At 38.7% G+C, this 21,671-nt stretch overlaps 1 protein-coding gene across 4 annotated transcripts in view; it reads right to left on the reverse strand.

Moving 5' to 3' along the window:
• The window catches only part of CCDC27 (coiled-coil domain containing 27), a 52,386-nt gene extending 31,048 nt beyond the window's left edge, over positions 1-21,338 (reverse strand). For 2 of the 4 annotated variants that reach the window (XM_056795956.1, XM_056795958.1), the window contains exons 1-4: positions 20,917-21,337; positions 8,957-9,146; positions 5,709-5,834; positions 1,722-1,861 (exon numbers count right to left, since the gene is read on the reverse strand). In XM_056795956.1, the coding sequence (XP_056651934.1) occupies positions 1,722-1,861; positions 5,709-5,834; positions 8,957-9,146; positions 20,917-21,090 (630 nt within the window). In that variant the 5' untranslated portion in view covers positions 21,091-21,337. Of the gene's footprint in view, positions 1-1,721; positions 1,862-5,708; positions 5,835-8,956; positions 9,147-20,916 lie in introns of all 4 variants that reach the window. The other 2 variants (XM_056795957.1, XM_056795959.1) reach the window with 2 other exon arrangements.
• Between the last annotated feature and the right edge of the window lie 333 nt (positions 21,339-21,671).

Genomic DNA, 21,671 nt, shown 5'->3' on the forward strand with positions numbered 1-21,671 from the left:
CCAAAGTTGGTGATCTTCCCCTGAAATCCATCACTCCTCTTATAATGTCCCTATTTCTGTTGAGGGTACCATTCTCCTTGCAGTCACTTGGATTTCCAAACTTCCCCTCTGACCCCAAAGAGTCAATAATTGGCCATATCGTATGATTTCTTTTTATTAGACCCAATTTATTGGACCCAATGACATTGAAGACCCACCAGAGACATGATCTTTTCCTATTAAAAGCATCCCTTTAGATAGTCTCTGGGATTTCATCTCCATAAAATAAAGGGGAAAGGCATTCAGTAAGTACCATCTATGTGTCAGCCTCTCTCTCTCTCTCTCTCTCTCTCTATATATATATATATATATATATATATAGATAGATAGATAGATAGATAGATAGATAGATAGATTAGAGAATATATAGTTGGATAATCTTGAACCTTTGAACTACATTCCCCAGAATTCCTTTTGTATCTCCCAGCATCCCTTTCCCTGAGTCCTTGTGTTTGCCTAGTTATGTGATTGGTTATAAGTTTGCTGTAACTCCTCCCTCTTTCTCTTTCTTGTGACTTTACTAGAGTTTTTTTGTTTTATTAAATCTTATAAATATAATGCTTGAGTTATTATATATTACTTTTAATTCTCACAAGAAAAGTGAGTTAGTGCCCTTTTTACTCTAGTTTTTTTTTGTTTTAATAAATCTTATAAATATGATGCTTGAGTTATTATATAGTAATTTTAATTCTCACAATAAATTAAACAGGGAAGAGTAATTAGTAAGATTAGAGGGACAGGAATGGACCAGATGGTGAAGAGTTTGAGACACCCAAGTTTATACTGGATTCAGAGGGAAACATGGAGCCACTGAGTCAGCTCCATGCTTTGGTGGATGGATGGAGCAAAAAGAAGCCTGAGGGGGAAGCAAGGTGGCCCAGTGGATAGAGAGTCAGGCCTGGAGATAGGAAGTCCTGGGTTCAAATTTAGCCCCAGATACTTCCTAGCTGTGACCCCAGACAAGTCACTTCACCACTGCTGTCTATCCTTAACTTATCTTCTGCTTTGGAACTGATACTTAATAAAGATTCCAAGACATAAGGGAAGGGTTTAAAAAAAGGGGGGGGAGAGGAAGAAGCTCACTGGGAGACCAACTTGAAGACTCTTGCAATAGTTCAGATGAAAGGTGATGAGGGAATGGACTAGAGAGGTTGATGGAGAAGTAGAGAGAACAGGATATGTCCAAGTGATGTTGTGGAGGGGAAAAAATGATAAGATATGGTAACTGATTAGATATGTGGGAAAAGGGACACTAAGGAGGAGAGGATGCCATTGGGATTGCTGACCCAGGTGACTACTGGGGGATAATGCTAGGATCCTCAACAGTAATACAGAAGTTCCAAAAATGTATGGATTTCGGGAGAAAAGATGAGGAGTACTTCTATATCTTCAATATAGTCTCTTCCAGGGGAATGGAATTTTCTTGAGGGCAACAACAGTTTCATTTCTGTTTTTCTTTCCCCAAAGGCTAGCACAGGGATTGCTTGACCCATTGTAACAGCTAAATAAATGCTTTTTGCTTGATTAACAGTGAAAATGGTCTCAAAGTCTATAGCACTTCATGGTTTGGAATGATACTGGCTTGTATATTTCTGTACTTCATAGTTTACACAGGACTTTCCTCTTATGAACCCTGGGATATAGGCTTGCTCCCTGGAAATCAGAGATCTGGACCTGCTCACCTTATCCTGAATCACAGTAGCATACCAAGGCATTTTGCTGATTAGGGGACTTTCTGTTAGGCTCTCTGAACTGGAACTCCTTTCTTTTGGGCGTAAGGATTCAAATTCGTAGGCGCTCTTGCTATGTTTGAGCTTATTCACTAAAAAGAAAAAAATAAGAGTTATTGCTCCTATTTCTTCTAGCATATTAAGGCTTACTTAGCTATTTTATCATGTAAAACACTGTCCCTTTTTGCATAGAAACATTCTGGCTGTTCAGGGAGTGTAACAAGGGAAAAAATTCACATTTGTATGTGGAAAATGTAAAAGTCAGCTTGAAAAGAAACATTCTCTCAGATAAAATATCTAAAAAAGATACAGACTGTTCAGAAGAGAAACTGCCCAGATGAAGGTACTGAGAGAGCCTGTTCTAAGGCAGAGAAGTGAGATAAGATTGCTGCAGGGCACCCTCAGCTTATTTGCATGGGACTGTTTTCAGTTTTAAGGGTTATAACTGAGAAACTTAAAAAAAAATTCTTAAGGGGCTGTGGGAAGATTATGTATGCAAAGATAGATTTGGTTTACACTCTTTGTATGTTAATAAGTCTCTACTGTTGAAGAACTTGTGTTTCAAGGCATTAGAATAGTGTTTTCAATCTCTTTTGGCAATCTGGTGAAGCCTATGAACACTTTAAAATGTGGTCCTTTAAAATACATCAGATAAAATAAAGAGGATCACAAAAGAAACCAGTATTGAAAATATCATTATAAAACAAATTTGGGGGGGGGTAAAAGTTTCCAGGTCCCATGTTAAGAATCCCTGCCTTAGAAAATATAGGAAGGAAAGAGAAGCAAAGGAAAAGAAGAAGAGAAAGCTGAGTATAGGAGGAATCATTGACAATAGTCATGAATAAATGGTCAAGGAGAAGAGAGAAAAATGTTCAAGGAGAAGAACTTTATTTAGAAAACAAGACAGAAACTGGTAGAAGCTGAGTTGGTGGGATGACTTTGCAGGTGTTTTGTTGGGAACCATGCTGATTGGGAAAGAGACAATGTCTGGCTGAGAGCTGATTGGTTGGTGAATCCTGCAGCTGTATGTATGGAGAACTGGCTGAGTATTATTGTTCTCTAGCACCATCTATAGTATAAGAAGTTGGAAACCCCTCAAAGGTGTCTCTATTTGCTCTCTACTAACCCTTCTGGTTTGTGGGAAAAGAAGATTTTCCACCTTCTTTGCTGTGAAAAAAGTCTAGGCTTTGCTGAGGATGGATTGAACAAAAAAGAATTCCTTTCTATTTGAAGATCTGGAAGGGGAAAGGCCATATTGCTAATGAAATGATAATAACTAACATTTATATAGGGCTTACTAGGTGCCAGTCACTGGATGAAGTGCTTTACAATTATTATCTCATTTGATCCTCAACAACTATGACTATTATCCCTATTTATAATTGAAGAAACAGGCAAACCAAGGTTCAGGGTATCTGTATGATAAATGAGTTTGTCACTATTTCAGTAGTCTAGGAATAATAAAGAAATTTGCCCAGAAGGAGAATGAGAAAGCCCAGAAAGCAGAGAAGTGATAGTGCTTATTTTGTGTCAGGCACTGTGCTAAGTGCTTAACCATTATCATCTCATTTGATTCTCATAACAACCCTGGAAGGTAGGTGCTATTATTATTCCCATTTTACAGATGAGGAAACTGAAGGAAATAGGGAAATAGAGATTGTGACTTGCCTAGGGGCATACAACTGGTAAATTTGTCTGAGGCCATATTTGTGAAATCATGCATATGCCAACAAAAAACAATATTACATGTTATGTATTTACGTAGTCAATAGGTGAATAACATTGCATTAAAATATATATATAAAAAACAAAAAACAAAACAAAAAATAAAATTATATATCAACATTCTATCAACAATTTTTAAAAGCACACATTTCAAAAATAGTGAATGCAATTAAGCAAAGAAAAATGTAGTTTCATAGAGTCACACATTATATGTGTATGTGTATATATTTATAATATCAATATTGTGAAAGGGAATTGTTTATTCTCTTTGTCTAGTTAACACTTTGCTAACTCTTTCTTAGCTACTTAGTCCCTAGCTAACCACTAAGTAAAGAGAGCGCCACCCTTTTAACCCCATCAGTCAGAAAGGTGTGAATCCCATGATAAAAAAATGTTTACACCTTCAGAAGCCTATAATAAGAATTAACACCTTCAGAGGTGAGAAGTAGTTCCCACAAACACTGCCTCCCTGGGCAGTGTTGGGCATTTTGGAAGCTGTGATTGGCCCCTATGAAGAGAAGAAGAGACAAGAAGCCACTATAAAGGGCCCTGAATTTTTGGGTCTGGGAAGTTGGCTTCAAGAAGGAAGTCAGCTTCAAGAAGAGAGTCAGCTTTGGCTTCTGGAGTCATCTTCAGATCGATTCATCTTGACCTGCCTCTTGGCAGGAACTTGGGTGAGGGAATAGCTGGTTATCCTTTCTTGACTTCTGGAGAGAGTTTAATTTTGGTTGAGAGGATTAACAAGTTGTGCCTGACCACGTCGAGCACTGGAGCAATATTTAGTGTGACAGGCTAGATATCTTCTCTATTCTTTTTGTATTTCTCTACTTTCACTATTTCTACCTCTTTTGTAAATAAAAGCTATTAAAAGTCATTTTGACTTTGAGCTATAATATTTTAAATGGGCGGCCACCATATTATTTATAATTTTCATATATTTTAGTCAAACCATTAAAATCTAATACCTACAATATGTACATATGCCTTTATGAATTATATTTGGATATCAGAGTAATCACCTCACTGTTATATATCAAGTGTGTCCTATAAATCTGATTCCAGGTTCAATAGTTCTGATATCCTTAGCCCGAATCTCTAAATTTCTAGTCTGATGCTTATGTAAAGATGAGACTGAGCAAGTAAATAGCTTAGGCTGATTTTTAGAGTCCCCAGTGGATGCACGCTGTTCCAATAGATTATATCTAAAGGAAGCAAAGGCAATAGATGTCATAAGGCATTTGAGTGGTCTGATCTACACAGCTGGCTGCTGAGTTTGGCTTAGAAACCAGAGAAAAGTGGGAAACAGTTTTATGTTGTCTTCATTTTCTAGCAAAAAGCAAAGTTCATAGCAATCCATCTGCAAAGATGAAATCTTGGTCAGTTGAGAACTTTTCTATTAAGACCTAAGGATGTTGGGCAACACAGCAGGCTCTGTTCTCCCAAGTAAAGATGAGGGGGAGGCATGGTGTATATAGCCCAATAACCAGATCTACTCAACTATCAGTGATTGATAATGGCCAGCTGCAAAAGAGAAGACACAGCTAGAGTACTCAGAGACCTCCTGGCTGAGGTAAGAATATTCCTTAGTCATTCTTGTCTTGTTGCAAATAAAACAGAGACTACCAGCAGATTCAGAGAATTGTGCTCTGAAAGTGATTCAGACAGCTATCATAGTTTCCATCTTTCAGTCCCTGGACCAAGTTTTCTCTATATTCAGACAGAATACCAATGACCTCAATGTGACAAAACTATATGCCAGTGAAGGCATTTCTTTTTTTTTTTTTTAAACCCTTACCTTCCGTCTTGGAGTCAATACTGTGTGTTGGCTCCAAGGCAGAAGAGTGGTAAGGGCTAGGCAATGGGGGTCAAGTGACTTGTCCAGGGTCACACAGCTGGGAAGTGGCTGAAGCCAGATTTGAACCTAGGACCTCCTGTCTCTAGGACTGGTTCTCAATCCACTGTGCTACCCAGCTGCCCCCTCAGTGAAGGCATTTCTTAAGGGAAGAGTCAAGAAATGGTCACAGAAACCATTCCTCTGCAAGTGGGGAGACTTACTTAAGCATAATCACTGAACTCTTTAGCCAAGCTCATTGATTGGGGACCCCTGGATGTACACTTGTGGGGATGGGAAGAGGAGCTCTGGAATATGAAGGGCTGAAGAGAGAGGTAGGAAAATACCAAGGATCAATGCCTGGGGTTAATTCTGCCTTTTACCTGTTTTACATGTCTTTAAAATATCCGAGGAGGATTCCGTGTCATCTGTCATTCTCCAGTTTTCATAGTTGGTATTTCTGAAGTATACACCACTGGGCAATTCAGACAAAGTAGCCAAACCTGGTCCTGGGAAGTTTTAGAATTAGTTTCAATTCAATACACTTTGACTAAATAGTTACTGTATGTGGCCTTTTGCTAAACATGGTAACAGATACAGAGATGGCCATGATTTCTAGTCAATCAATCAAATAAGCAAGCATTTATTATGTATCTACAATGTGCTAGGCACTGTGTTAGGTAGCTGCTGGAGATACAAGGACCAAAATGGGACAGTTCTTGCCTTTAGGGAATTTATATCTGATAAGGGGATGATACTACATATAGAAGTATTTACAGAAAAAATGCAAAATGGTGGTGGAGGGAAGGGCAAGCCTGGAAGATCAGGAAAGGCTTCTTGTTGAAGGTGGCATAAAACCAAGTCTTGAAAGAAGTAAAGGATTTTACAAAGCAAAGGAGAGAAAGGAAAGCATTTCAGACATTGGAGTCAGCCAATGTAAAGGCATGGAGGCGGGAGTAGGAAAAACACGGTCTCATCATTGGAAGGGAACTCAGAAATCATCTAATTCTACCAGTACCTGAATATCTATCCAGATATGTAACTCGCTAGTTTCAGTGGAAAGGGGGTTGGAATTTAAACCAGAAGATATGGACCAAGTATTGGCTTTCCCTCTTGCCTTCTACATGACCTTGGCCAAGTAACATGACCTCTGTGAGTCTCAGAGGGGGTTAGACTAGATTATTTCTGGGATTTTTTCAAGTTCTAAATCTATGACCTTAAGTTCCTATGAGATCCTATTGAGAACATATCTCAATCAGTCAACCAGTCAAAAGACTAAGTTAAAAAAAATTCTTTGAAAGCCATTGGATAAAGTGAAATGAATCCATATTGGAAGTCTGTTCTAGTAGGCTGGCAAACTTGGCCACACCTACAGAGATCATCCATAAATTATCAGTTGAGTTAAGAAAGGGGAGGTCTTCCAAAATTGGAATGAGTGTGGAGTTCTAGCTGAATTGCTCTGAGAAGGTATCACCTGGGAGTGAAGGAGGAAGCCTTAATTTTTTTCTTAGTCAGGTCTCCTTTCCCTTCCTTATCTCCTCCCACTTTGACTAGAGGACCTTTCCATTACAGAGGGTCTGAAGGATATTGGACTTCCCGTTGTCTCCCATTTTCCTGTCAATGTCTAGGGGATGTTCCCAGATCACAGTTGCATCAGAAGTCTGGGAGAGCTGGGCATGGCCTCACCATGTTGAAGTGGACTTATTTCATGTGACAAATGAGAGAAAAAGACTCTGGTAACCAGAAAGCGTGAGCTAACCTCTTTTGCTGAGTGCATTCTCTAAGCTTGAGCCCATTTCCCCCCAATCTCTGTGTGTAAACTTGTTATATGACACAACATTTTTGGAGGAGGATATTTTTTACCAACTGGTTTTTTATTGTACCCCCTTAGTGAATACTCCTTTCTAAAAACTATTTGAGCCTTGCTGACTAAATGGTTCTCCGTTGATAATCTAGGGGAGGGGAGATCACAGCCAATGACATTAGAGAAATAAACTCATACATATTTGGGCTATGTATTTTTGTTGTCTCTTCAAATAAATACAAACACTTTGAGGGCAGGAAATATCTCAATTTTAATTAATTAATTAATATTTTGGTCTTTTTATCATCAGTACCTAGCAAATTTCCTGGCTATAAAAGGCACTTGATTAACAATTACTGATAGACTGATAAATTGAGTCAATACTCAGAGCTGCTTTTAAGTTTGAAATTTAATTTAGTTTTGTATTTTACCCAAGGTAGTATAGACATATATCAGTCACAAAATAACACATTTTCTTATCCTTTTTTTTCCCTTTAAGTTACTTTCCTGAAAATTTAGTTTTAATGAACATTTCAAAATTGATTTTTTATTCCTTTGATCAACATGGCAGCAGAAAATTTTAACAGAGAAAACCTCTGCATATATTTCTGTTGTCATACGTATGTCTCCATAGGTAGAGAGAAATCCATATTTTTAAAAGGATCATACAGTCTAATAAGTGGGAGAAGAAAACAAGGATAAATGTAAGAATATTACCTATCCTAGCTTCCTTCAAATTACACCTATGGTGCTACCTTTCACAAGAAACTTTTCCTGATTTCTCCTAGCTTTCAGAGCTTTCTCCTTGAAATGATGTTGTATTATTCTATATATACTTTGTATTTATGTATCTGTGGATAGAAAATAAAAAGCAAGCTACCTGAGGGCTGGGGGTCTTGTTTTCATTTTATTAAAAAAAAATTTTTTTTTCCTCTTTGTACTCCAGTGCTCACCATGGTTTCTTCCACAAAGCTGCACTGGTGTGCTAGAACCAAATCCTACTACTTCCTTCTTCCCCTTTTCCCTCCTTCCTACCTTCTTTACTTTCTTCTTCCTTCCCTCATTCCTTCCTCTTTCCTTCATTCTTTCCTTTCCTCCTTTCTTCCTTTTTTCTCTCCCTCCCTCTGTTTTCTCCCGCCTTAATTTCTTTCTTTCCTTCCTTCCTTCCTTCCTTCCTTCCTTCCTTCCTTCCTTCCTTCCTTCCTTCCTTCCTTCCTTCCTTCCTTCCTTCCTTCCTTCCTTCCTTCCTTCCTTCCTTCCTTCCTTCCTTCCTTCCTTCCTTCCTTCTTTCCTCCCTCCCTCCCTCCCTCCCTCCCTCCCTCCCTTCCCTCTCTCCCTCCCTTCCTTCCTTCCTTCCTTCCTTCCTTCCTTCCTTCCTTCCTTCCTTCCTTCCTTCCTTCCTTCCTTCCTTCCTTCCTTCCTTCCTTCCTTCCTTCCTCCCTCCCTCCCTCCCTCCCTCCCTTCCTTCCTTCCTTCCTTCCTTCCTTCCTTCCTTCCTTCCTTCCTTCCTTCCTTCCTTCCTTCCTTGTTTCCTTCCTTGTTTCCTTCCTTCCTTCCTTCCTTCCTTCCTTCCTTCCTTCCTTCCTTCCTTCCTTCCTTCCTTCCTTCCTTCCTTCCTTCCTTCCTTCCTCCCTCCCTCCCATCCTACTTACCCAACTTATTCTGAATATTGTGAGCATATCATCAGGGGATCCTAAAACCAATGAGTGTATTTAATCTCAAATCTATTCTCAAGAGAGTTCTGGAAGAGAGAACAAGGCCTTTCCTAGAAGAATCATGGCTAATTGTGCAGAGGTATAGGCACATTTCTACCCAGTTGGCACTTACCAAATTGAGAAGTTGAAGTTGATATGTTACTAAACCTGGGGCACTCAGCACGCATGAGAAAGGCCCTATGCAGTTCCTTCATGAGTGGGATATAGCCTGCTCCACAGGTGATGTTACCACAGGAACCTCCAGCATTGCTTCTGTCACTACTGCCAGGGCTGCAGGTGTCTACAATAAGGGAACATTCCTCCTGAAAGAGGGAACAATCAGGACAGTCACTAGAAGCAAACAAAAGCTTGGAATCTCAGAGCTAGCAGAGACTGAGAGAACATTCTGTCCAACCTGTACCCCTAAAATAATCTTCTCTAGATCCTCCCCAATAAGTGATGATCTAGCCATCACTTTCAGATCTCCAGTGATGGTGAGCCTACTGCCTCCCAAGGCAGCCCATCTCATTTTAAGCTAGCTAGAATTATTTGGGATAATTTTCCTTTCATGGATTTTATTTTTTTATCAGTATACTTTTATTATTTTTTAATTCAATAACAAATTTCCACATACATTTTCTGAAATTTTATTATTCAAATGGTCTCCCTCCCTTCTTCCCTCTCCCCTCCTAAAGCTGGAAAAATTCAATCCAAGTTGTATATGTATTATTATGCAAAACATATTCCATATTATTCATTTTTGTAAGTGAATAATCTTTTAAAACCCAAACCCCCAAACATATATACCCAAAAAATAAGTGATAAATCATAGGCTTTCCTCTGCATTCCAACTCCCACAGTTCTTTCTCTAGAGATGGCTAACATTCTTTCTCATAAGTCCCTCAGAATTATCCTGGATCATTGCATTGCTATTAGTAGCAAAGCTGATCACATTTGATTATTCCACATTATTGCTGTTGTTGTGTAAAATGTTTCCCTGCTTTCCTGATTATTTTTTCTGCTTATTTCACTTTATATCAGTTCATGTATCTCTTTCCAGCTTTTTCTGATTATTATCTTTCATGAGGTTTAAATATGCCTTTCCCCATCTGATCCATCATTGCTTCTAGTTTGTCATCTTTAGTCCTCTTGAGACCTTTCACTGTCTTGTTTGCTCTTCTCTGAGTGTTCTACACCTTATCAATAGCTCTCCTAAAATATAGTGCCCCAAACTGAATGCAATACTTCCTATATTGTCTGACCAGACAAAGTACAGTGGGAGTAGCACCTCTCTCATTCTGGACTCTATACATATATTAATTAATTCAGTGACAGCCCAAGATGACTTGCTTTCTCGGTGGCCATCTGACACTATTGACTCTTACATTTCTTTTAATCTGTTGCTAGTTCTGATATTTTCTTTCTTTTTCTACAAATTTAATTTTAAATCATGAAATTAAAACCCCAAAAAAGAATATCACCATTTACACTGAAAAACACAAAAAGAAGATTTTTATAAAAACATGATTCTCTCTACTTCACACTCCTTTTTTTGAAGGAATAAGTATGATTTCTTTCACTTCTAAGAAGTCTTATTTACATGTAGTGAAAAATGTATGTGGATTGAGAGCCAGGCCTAGAGACGGGAGGTCCTAGGTTCAAATCTGGCCTCAGACACTTCCCAGCTATGTGACCCTGGGCAAGTCACTTCACCCCCATTGCCTAGCCCTTACCACTCTCTTCTGCTTTGGAGCCAATACAGAGTATTGACTCCAAGACAGAAGGTAAGGGTTTTATAAAAAAAAAAAGTATGACATGCATGCTCTGAGAAATAGAAAAATTACAGTTCCAAAAGGAATTTTTTTTCATTTTTTATTATCATGCAAAGTACATTTCCATATTGATCATAGTTGTAAGAGCATACTCTTACATATATAACCAAAACCCCAAAATAAAATCATAACTACACTGATCATTTCTTATTACGTTTAAAAATTTGTATGTGATTTGCTTATGTGACTCATTTACATCTAAATTATGTACATATTTTGACCTTATGTTGGTATACAGTACGAGATGTGGGTCTATGTCTAAATTCTGTCAAACTTGCTTTGCAGTTTTTTCCAAATTATTTTTATCAAATAATGAGTTCTTGCTTCAAAAGTAGATCTTTGGGTTTATTGAACACTAAATTACTATAGTCATTTACTACTGTGTATTGTGTACCTAATCTTTTTCACTTATCCATTACTTTATTCCTTTGTCAATAACGGATGGTTTTGAAGATTACTTCTTTGTAATATAGTTTAAAATCTCATACTGTAGTGCTACTTTCCTTCACATTTTTAAAAAACTCTTTCCTCCTGTCTTAGAATTGATACTAAGTGGGAGGGGCAACTGGGTAGCTCAGTGGATTGAGAGCCAGGCCTAGAGACAGGAGGTCCTAGGTACAAATCTGGCCTCAGACACTTCCCAGCTGTGTGACCCTGGGCAAGTCACTTAACCCCCATTGCCTAGCCCTTACCACTCTTCTGCTGTGGAACCAATACACAGTATTGACTCCAAGACAGAAGTTAAGGGTTTAAAAAAAATGCAGTTGATACTAACTATTGACAGAAGAGTGGTAAGGTCTAAGCAATGGGGGTTAAGTGATTTACCCAGGGTCCTATAGCTATTTGAACTGAGAATATCTAGTCTTCAGACTTAATCTTCTATCCACTGAGCCATCTGGACACCCCCACAATTTTTTCTTGGATTCCTTTGATATCCTTGATCTTTTGTTTTAATTTCATCTACATTGGTGGTGTAGTCATCCTTTTTAATTTTTAATATAGGTAATTTGATTTTCTTTCTTTTTTCTAAAGCAAGTTAGTCAATGATTTTATTGTTTGTTTTTTCCCCCTATAAAACCAGCTCCGAGTTTTATTTATTAGTTCAATGGTTTTTTACTTTCAATTTTGATTAATCTCTCCTTTAATTTTTAGGATTTCTATTTTGGTGTTTAATTGGGGTTTTTTAAATTTGTACTTTTTCCTATTTTATTTTTTTCTTTTCTTTTTTCTTTTTTAAACCCTTACCTTCTGTCTTGGAACCAATACTGTGTATTGTATTTGTTCCAAGGCAGAAGAGTGGTAAGGGCTAAGCAATGGGTGTTAAGTGACTTGCCCAGGGTCGCACAGCTGGGAAGTGTCTGAGTCCGATTTGAACCTAGGACCTCCCATCTCTAGGCCTGCTCTCAATCCACTGAGCTACCCTGCTGCCCCTTTCTGTTTTCTTAATGCCAATTCACTTTTTGTTTGTTTTATTAACTAACAAAAGCATTTAGAGATAGACATTTTCCCATCAGTATTGCTTTGACTGCATCCCATAAATTTTGCTATGTTGTCTCATTGTTGTCATTATCTTTAATGAAATTATTGTTTTTATGATTTGTTCTATGACCCACTCATTTTTTTTAAACCTTACCTCCAGTCTCTGGGCCTGGCTCTCAATCCACTGAGCCACCCAGCTGCCCCCAGAACCACTCATTCTTAAGGATTAGCTTAGTTTCTAATTAATTATTAAACTGTTTTCAAGGTCCTTTGTTGAATGTAATTTTTATTGTATTAAGATCTTAAAAAAGGTACATTTAATATTTCTGCTTTTCTGCATTTGGTTGTGAGGTTTTTATGCCCTAATACATGGTTGTTTTTTGTAAAGGTGACACATGCATCTGAGAAAAAGATCTACTCCTTTCTATTCCCATTCAGTGTACTCCACAGTCTATCATATCTAGTTTTTCTACAATTCCATTCATCTCTTTAACTTTTAAAAATTTATTTTGTGGTTAGCTTTATCACCTCTCAGAAAGGGGAAAGAGTTGAGATCCTCCCACTAGTATAGTTTTCCTCTGTTTCCTCCTGTATCATTTGACTTTTAAGAATTTGGATGCAATGCTGTTTGGTGCGTATATGTTTAGTACTGATATTACATTATTGTCTCTGATAAACTTTCAGCAAAATGTATTTTCCTTGATTATCTCTCTTAAGAGATAAACTTAAGATTAATTTTTGTTTTGTCTGAAATGATAACTGCCTTTTTTACCTCAGCTGAAGCATAATGGATTCTGGTTCCTTTTTTTATTTTTTTAACTCTGTGTCTTTCTATTTCAAATGTGCTTCTTGTGAACAACATATTATTGGATTCCAGTTCCTAATTCATTCTGTTTTCCTCTTTGTTGTCATTACTGATACCCCTATCCCTTCCATTTAACAAATATAAGAAATGAATGTTGTCAAGTAAAACCAATCCATAACATCCATGTCCAAAAATATACTTTGTATCCATTACCACTTCTCTGTTTGGTGATATAGGTAATAATATGCTTTATCATAGGTCCCTTGGTGACATGGTTGTTTAGTACTTTGGTCAGACTTCTTGATTTTTCTGTTTCGTGGTGGTGGTGGTTGTATCTGTCATTATCCTTGTTTGAATTGTTCTCCCTTTAGTCTTCTTTAATTCATACTGCCCAGGATTCTCTGAAATCATCAATTTGTCACATCTTATAGAATAATAATCTTCCATTAAGTTTATATATAATTTGTTTAGCCATTCCACTATTATCTAGGAGATATTCTAAAGTATCCCTTAGATTCGAATTATTTTCTTCTTTCCATTTTTAATTCTTCCCATCAGACTCACAGTTTGTTTTAATTGTGACTATTTCTTCTCCATTGTTATCTTCCTTAACTTTCTATTTCTCATCCCCACTATTTTCCTATTGAACTCATATAATTTTTCATCAAACTCTGCCTATATATATATATGCTTTTGATGAATATTACTTTGTCCATTTCAGATAGAATTGAGGTCCATTCATTAGCCATTCTCCTCCTTCCTCCATGTTTGTTTTTTAATTTTCCATGGTTCCATGATTCTGTCGCCTTTCTCCCCTCTTCCCTCTCCCCTCCCAGAGTTGATAAGCCATTCCACTGGGTTATACATAGATTATCCTTCATCCATATTTGAACAAAACTCCTGTCCCAAACCTTATTGGTATGGGATTCTCTCCGAATAGGGTTGAATGCCTTGTAGGAGGGTCAGGGCAGAGCTGGAGATAACTGGAGAGCTTCAGCCTACTTCAGTCCTCAAACTTCAATTTTTTCCCCCCCAAATCCTTCAAATCTCAAATCAAATTTGAGATCCTTCAAACTTCAGACTTTCTTTAAGTTATGAGTTACTTTGGGTGATTCTGGCTTCTAGCTTTGAGAGGAAAGATAGAAGAGATTAATTCTACTTCAGATTGCTGAACAAAACACTTGAGAGGAACCAGCAACCTTCATTATGTCCTTGTCCCAAGCTGGCTACACTAGAAACTGGTGGGAGTTTTCCCTTGTGTGAAATCAAGGATTTTCTCTTAGTTGAGCTATTTGTCCCTATGGGAAAGCTCCTTCACTTTGTGGTATCTGGTATATATTCTCCTATTTCTGCCTTCTCTGCCTTTTGGTTTGCTCTAATTTGGATAATTTTTGTTGCTATTGTTATTCACTGTGTGTGTTAATTGTGCAACTGGTATTAGGTAGGGAAATGATGAAGCCCTGGATATGGAGCTTGAAGTGTCCCTTTCCCCAATAATTATATATATTCTTCCTATTATTTTCAATTGCAAAAATATTTAATTAGTTTAGAATATTTTTCCATGGTTACATGATTCATGCTCTTTCCCTTCCCCCCTCCCATAGCTGACACACAATTCCACTGGGTTTTACATGTGTCATTGATCAAGACCTATTTCCATATTATTGATATTTGCACTAGAGTGATTGATTAGAATCTACATCCCCACTCATATCCCCATCGACTCATGTGATCAAGCAGTTGTTTTTCTTCTGCATTTCTACTCCCACAGTTCTTCCTCTGACTGTGGATAGCATTTTCTCATAAGTCCCTCGGAATCTACTTCTTTATTATAAGATGCTGCACTTTATGACCCCTTCTTTCTCCTTTTGATATTAGTGTACACTTGTAAAAAAACCTGGTATTTCTGCTATTAACTTTCATTCTTTTCCTCCATTCATACCCTCAGATTTAGTTAAAATTTTCCCACTATCCCTTCCCTTTTCACATCCATTTTTCCTCCCATTTAACCCTGTTAATACCATTTAGGTATTCATGGAGATGAAAATATTCAGGGTTTTTAGTTATATATGAAGACATTAAGGCCAAAGGGCCACTTGTTTTTTCTTTCTTTATTAGAATATTAGCATCTATTAGCATTGTTAACCCTGACCTATTTGGGGTTTTCTTGGTAAAGATCCTGAAATGATTTGCCATTTCCTTCTCCAGCTCCTTTTACAGATGAAGAAACCGGGGCAAATAGGGTTAAGGGACTCACCCAGGGTCACACAGCTAGTAAGTATCTGATGAAGATGTCTTCATAACTGAAGGCACTTTATCCACTGCACCTCCCAGCTGCTCTATATTAGCCTACATTATATTATTGCTCATTCCTAACAAATGCTTAAATATATTTATCTTTTTATGTGTTTTTCCCCCCCCAGAATTCCTCCTTAGCTCTGGTCTTTTCACCAGAAATATTTGAAAGAGGGGGCAGTTAGGTGGCTTAGTGGATAGAGTGCCAGGCCTGGAGATGAGAGACACTGGGTTCAAATCTAACTTTAGACACTTCCTAGCTATGTGACCCTGGGCAAGTCACTTAACCCCCATTGCCTACCCCTTGCTGCTCTTCTGCCTGGGAACCAATACAGAGTTTGGTTCTAAGATGGAAAGTAAAGGTTTTTTTAAAAAGTACTCTGTTCTACTAAAGAACCTCTATAGGTTTATATTCAGCTGTGCCAGGTAAGCCTATATTTTTGCAATATTGTATTCCCAAGTCTCCTGTCATTTTTGTAGAAGCTGCCAGATATTGTATGATCTTGTCTTTTATTCTTGCCACTTGCATGACTCCTTTCTGAATGCTTACAGCATTTTTCTTTTGACATAAAGGCTCTGAATTTGGGGTATTACGTTCTCAGGACGTTTACTTTGAGGATTCTTTTTAGGGAGTGATCAGTGGATTCATTTGATCTTTGCCCTCTGAGTCTAATAAATGTGGGAAGTCTTCATTTGTGATTTTTCCCCCTTTTTCTCTCATTTGTGATTTTTAAAAATCCACTATTTAGCTTTTTTTTTTTAAATCATAGTTTTCAGGGTGTAAAATGACTTATTCATGAGCTCCAAATTTCTGTCTTAGGAGGGGGATACAACTCAGACGTCTCCTTATTTTTCACCTGACTGGACTTTGGGACTTTCCTGACCCAGAAAGCTTATGATTGAGAATTATCCTTATCCTAAAAGATCCCATCAGCCTTGGCACTCCATGCCATCACTGCCCTTTCCCCTTCTCATCAGAAAGTGGAGCCATGAACTACAAAACTTCCATTTAAAGAGGGGGCTCAGTTCGGACGTTTTTCACCTGCCCCACTCTTGCTTTGCAGTGAGAGCCACTTTGTGGTAGTACCTGAATCTCACTGAGCTCAGAAGAGAGGGGCTCTGGCCCCTCAGTGAGAGAGAGTGAGGAACATCCTGGTGCTTTTCATTTTTTAATTGCCTTGTAATGGACATGGCCAGGGAGTGACTTTCTGCTCATTTTAAAATCTGAAGAAATGACAGAGCAGGAAAAAAAATGGCTTAGCCTAGAAGTAGCCAAGACCAGTGCTTTGTTCCATCCACATCTTTTCGGTAAATTCCTTTTCTAAAAGTGAATAGAACTCAACTGATTGATAATAAAGAGAACACACATGGGGGCTCAGCAATTATAGCGTTAGAAGCCATAGGCTTACCCATACAATCCTGAGAGAGAGTAGTAGTCTATAGCTGCATTCTCTTGGGATCCCAAAGCATGAATGCATGCATGCAGCTGGGCAGAGGATAGGCAGTGAAGGTTAAGTGACTTGCCCAGAGTCACACTGCTGGGAAGTGTCTGAGGTCAAATTTGAACCCAGGACCTCCCATTTCTAGGCCTGGTTCTCAATCCAACCAATCCAATCCAAAGAAGGCAACCCTTCTTAACAACTAGAGCAACTCAAAATTTGAATAAACTTCCTCTGGTACAAATTCCCTGGATGTCTGAGATTCCTTTCTAGTTCTAAATCTATGGTTCTTCTTCTAGAGATCCACCCCAAGCAGAGGGTGGTGGATGGCCAGTTATCAAAGAGATTGTTGAGGGGCTTCCTACTCAGGTTTGGTATGGACTAGACCACTTCTGAGATAATCCTTCAATTGTCAGATTTTGTTATTTTGGACTAATTAAGAAAAACAATCCTGGATTTACAACTTCCCAACCTGGGAATTTAAAGATTAAAATTTTCTGAAGCCAGAACAATGAATCCATTTACTAAGCTCCTAAACAGGTTGAGGTTGGGTTTCTTAATCTCCCATGGCAAATTGTGGCTGATCTTAACCCTTACAGGCAAAACCTTTAGGTTAAACTTCTCATAACTCAGTCTTGGAATCAGAGAATCTCTTGGTGGGGAACAATCTCAGAGGTCATAGAGTCCAACTCAGACTCTGAATAAATAATCCATCCCAAACCAATTGTCCAGCCTTTAGTTGAGGGAAAACCTACTAGACTTCTTGAGGTAGTCTGTTTCATTTGGGGGTTGCTCTCATTGTTAAAAGCTTTTTCCTGATTTGGGTGAACAGATGCAAAATGAAGTGAGCAGAACCAGAGTATCATAAATGTATACAGTAACCTCAGTATTATATGATGATCAACTGTGTCTGACTTGGTTATTCTCAGCAACACAATGATCCAAGACAACTCCAAAGGACTCATGGTGAACAATGCTATCCATCTCCAGAGAGAGAACTCATGGAGTTTGAATGCAGATCAAAGCAAACCTTTTAACTTTTCTTATTTTTCTTGGATTATTGTTGCTCTGGTCCGTGTTTTCTTTTGCAATGTGGCTAATATGGAAATATGTTTCGCATGACCTCACATGTATAATCTATATCAAATTGCTTGTTTTCAGGGAGGAGGTAAAGAAGAAGGGAGGGAGAGAACTTGGAACTCAATTTTTTTTGTTTTTTCTTTTACAAAAATAAATTTCCATCCAGGGCTCCTCGTTATGTCTTTGGGGATTAAAAAAAAAAAAAGCCAAAGTCAAAGATGGGGAGGATTTCCACAATAGGATGATTTTCCTCTCCTAACTTCTTTCCATGCCTCTTCATCCAGCCTAAGACTCCTAAACCCATCTATACCTCTTGACTGTTCACCCATCTCCAGGTCTGGCTCTCTATCCACTGTGCCAACTAACTGCCTCACTGGGCAAGTCACTTAACCCCAAGGACCTAGTCCTAACTGTTCTTTTGCTTTAGAACTTAGTATCAATTCCAAGACCAAAGATAAGGGTTTAAAAACAAACAAAAAACTTTCAGATCTGATCCAATAATCCCCCTGCCAGGCATATATCTCTAAGAGGTCAAGAGCAGAGGAAAAAATTCCATAGAGAACAAAACATTCTTAGCAGTACATTTTGTCACTGTGAAGAATTGGAAACAAAAGTGGATGGAGGGACGTCAACTGGGGAATGATAAAATAAATTGTGCTCTATGACTGCAAAAGTAGGAATAGGGGTGGGAGCTGGACCTGTGATGCCAACTGGTATAGAGAACTCCTGGATGAGGAAACATCTTCCATTAATGCAGATCAGTGATTTATCTGTAACTCACAGTCTTAGAGTTACCTAGAGTAATGAGAGGTTCAGGGCTTTGCTTATTGTTACACAGCCAAAATGTTAGAAGTAGTACTTGAACTTGGGTCTCTTCCTGCCTGGCTAGCAACTCCAGTTCTCTAGCCCCTATGGAAGATACAGTAAAAAATATGAGGAATTTAGAGAAATATAAGGCAACTTGTAAAAATGGGTGCTGGTGATGGAAACAGAGCCAGGAAGACAATAAACACAACATCAGGGATGTAAATTAAAACAATGGGTAAAAGGCTACCAAGGACTGGTTTGATCCTGATTTCTTTCTTTTTTAAAAAAAAACAATTTGTTAAAATAAATTAAAATAATTAAATAATTAAAAAAATGTGTTGTTCAACAACTGAAATCATGATGGCATTCCTGCAGAGATTCAAGAAAGTAGTTGTTTTGATGTGCCTCCATTTTGTTGTTGTTTTTAAGATACTAGAGTGTTTTGCCATTTCCTTCTCCAGCTCATTTTACAAGAGTAGAAACTGAGGCCAACAGGATTAAGTGTCTTGCCTAATAAGTGTCTGAGGTTAGATTTGAACTCATGAAGATGAGTCTTCCCGAGTCCAGATCTGGCCTTCTATGCACTATGGCACCACCTAGCTTTTAATCGTGATAATACATCTTTAAAATAGGAGTGAGTTTTCAGAATCACCACATCTCAGACCCGAAGAGGACTTTTTAGATGAACCTATGCTGGGGTGGAAATCCCCTCTATAACAGACTCCTAAAGTGGGTGTCCAGACTCTTCTTTAAGAACTCTAGGGAAGGAGAACTCCTTACTTTCCCAATGCAGCCCATTTCACTTTGGAACTGTTCTGTGGAGCCATTACAAAGTTTTTCATGGCATCACTCCTAATCCAACTTCCTGGTGACTTCCTTCTACTGTTCCTGGTTCTGCTGTCTTGGCCAAGCACAAGAAAACGAATCCCTTTTTTCCATGTACTTGAAGATGTCCTGACCCATCACATCCTAACCCAAAATCTTCTCTTCTTCAGGCTACATATTCCTAGTTCCTTCATTAGACCTTCATTTGGCAAGATCTTGAGACCCTTCACCCTTCTAGGTCCCTTTCACATTGTCCAGCTTGTCCAGGTTCTTCCTACAACGTGGCAGCTGGAATTGAATATCGTCCTCCAGATTCATCGTGGCTTAGGTATGGCAAAGTCTAGAACCTCCCGAGTCCTTCACGTTCTGTCCTCTCTGCAGGCTAGGAGAACTTTGGCTTTTGGCCACCATTTTGCACTATGACCCTCCCTGCCAGGAAAAGAATACTCACCCATGTCTCACTTCTAGAACCGTGCCAACATCCTGGGTCAACATTCTGTGATCTCCAACCTCTCCCATGTGGTCAGCTAGCCACAAAGGAAGGCACCCAGGCACTTGCAATTGAGCTGGTATGGAAAGAAGTCAGAAGGGCAGGAGATCATTGAAATGAGTGGAAAATCTCTTTTACTGTAAAGTGCCTCTGATGGAGTTGGGAGACTGGTAAAGAAACCCTGCTTTGCCACTTACAAGCTTGGTCATCTTGGGCAAATTACATGACATTTTGGGGTCTTAAAAGTTCACTCATCTGTAAAATGAGGGGGTTGGAATTGGTTCTATTGACTTTTTTTTTTAACCCTTACTTTCCATCTTGGAATCAATACTGTGTATTGGTTCCAAGGCAGAAGATTGGTAAAGGCTAGGCAATGGGGGTTAAGTGACTTGTCCATAGGTCACTCAGCTAGGAAATGCCTGAGGCCAAATCTGAACCCAGCTAGTCCACTGAGCCACTCAGCTGTCCCCATTTCATTGACTTTGGATGCATAATTGGAGAAGGCAGGAATTGGGAAGGAAGGGGAGATAGGATATTTTACCTGACTTAGAAATGAAAAAAAAATACCTTCTGGCATTCATATATTTATTCAAAAGTCCTCCTTAGGTCTCTACAACATCTAGTCAAGGCCCTGGCCTAGCAGCTATGTCTTATGAGTATTTTAAACTTCTTCTCTTTAGCTTCCAGAATTCCCTACTTCTTTCAGTCTTCTGCTAATAATGCCACACTCTCCTGAGATCCTTCCAGATCTATCAAGACGCCTGTGCCTTTGCCCCTTGGAAACTATCTTGTACTTTGTACACAATTCATATTTTCTGGGTCCCTCCCCTCAGGATGTAAGCATTTTGAGAGCAGAAACTCTTTGGGGTTTTTTGTTCATTTGTGTGTGTCTGTGTGTTTTTTCCTTTGCATTCCCAGCACATAGTATAGTGTCAGGCACTTACTACATGCCCACTGAAAGGATAAATGAATGAATGAGTGAGTTGTGAAGGGGATGTGTGGCTAGTGTCCAACTATGAGAATTCAGTTTTATCCCAATACCTTGTTCTTGCTGGAACCAGGACTGCATTTGGAGAGCAGACGTGGACTTGATGCTAAACTTGTGGTCTTTGAATTCCTGGTGGAGACATCCCAGAGGTTGTGGAAGCCCTTTGAAACAGCACTGGAAGTCCCAAACTGTTTCTTCGTCCGCTCTTTAAGCTTTCCAGGTAACATCAGGAATAAACCTTAAGTTTGCCTCTGAGAGAACCTCCTTTGTTGCAGATAGATAAAATGTCTGGCTCTCTTCCGTCTCACAACAGTACTTTCTCACCAAAAAAAAGTGGTACTTAGTGTTTTCAGATTGAAATGTTCTTGAGGCCTGTCATAGCTCTTTTTTTCCTTTTTAGTCGTCCTGTAAGGAGGCCAGCTTCTAAATCTCTTTACGTTTAAACATGAAGCACTGATACAGCCTCTTTTGTTGGACATACACAAAAGCTAGAAAGATGTCATCACAGTTGTTTCCATAGGAACCCCAGGCATGGCCAACCTTACCATTATGAAGATTTTATGCATTCTAGGATAAAAATGGCAATTCAGTGAAAGGGCACAGGATCTGTTTCTGGCTCCACAGCCATTTACTAGGTGGGCGAGTCTCTTTAAGCCTCATTTTCTTCTGTCAAATCAGTTTGGGTTAGATGATTTCTAAGGTCCTCTTCCATTTCTAACATTCTGTGGCATTATAATTCTGTAATGAGTGATAGCTGCCTTCAAATATTTGAGAAAGCGGATTAATTACAGGGGTGGAGGGGAAAAGA

Source organism: Monodelphis domestica, chromosome 4, assembly GCF_027887165.1.
Source record: "Monodelphis domestica isolate mMonDom1 chromosome 4, mMonDom1.pri, whole genome shotgun sequence".
In the NCBI taxonomy this organism is placed as follows: domain Eukaryota; kingdom Metazoa; phylum Chordata; class Mammalia; order Didelphimorphia; family Didelphidae; genus Monodelphis; species Monodelphis domestica.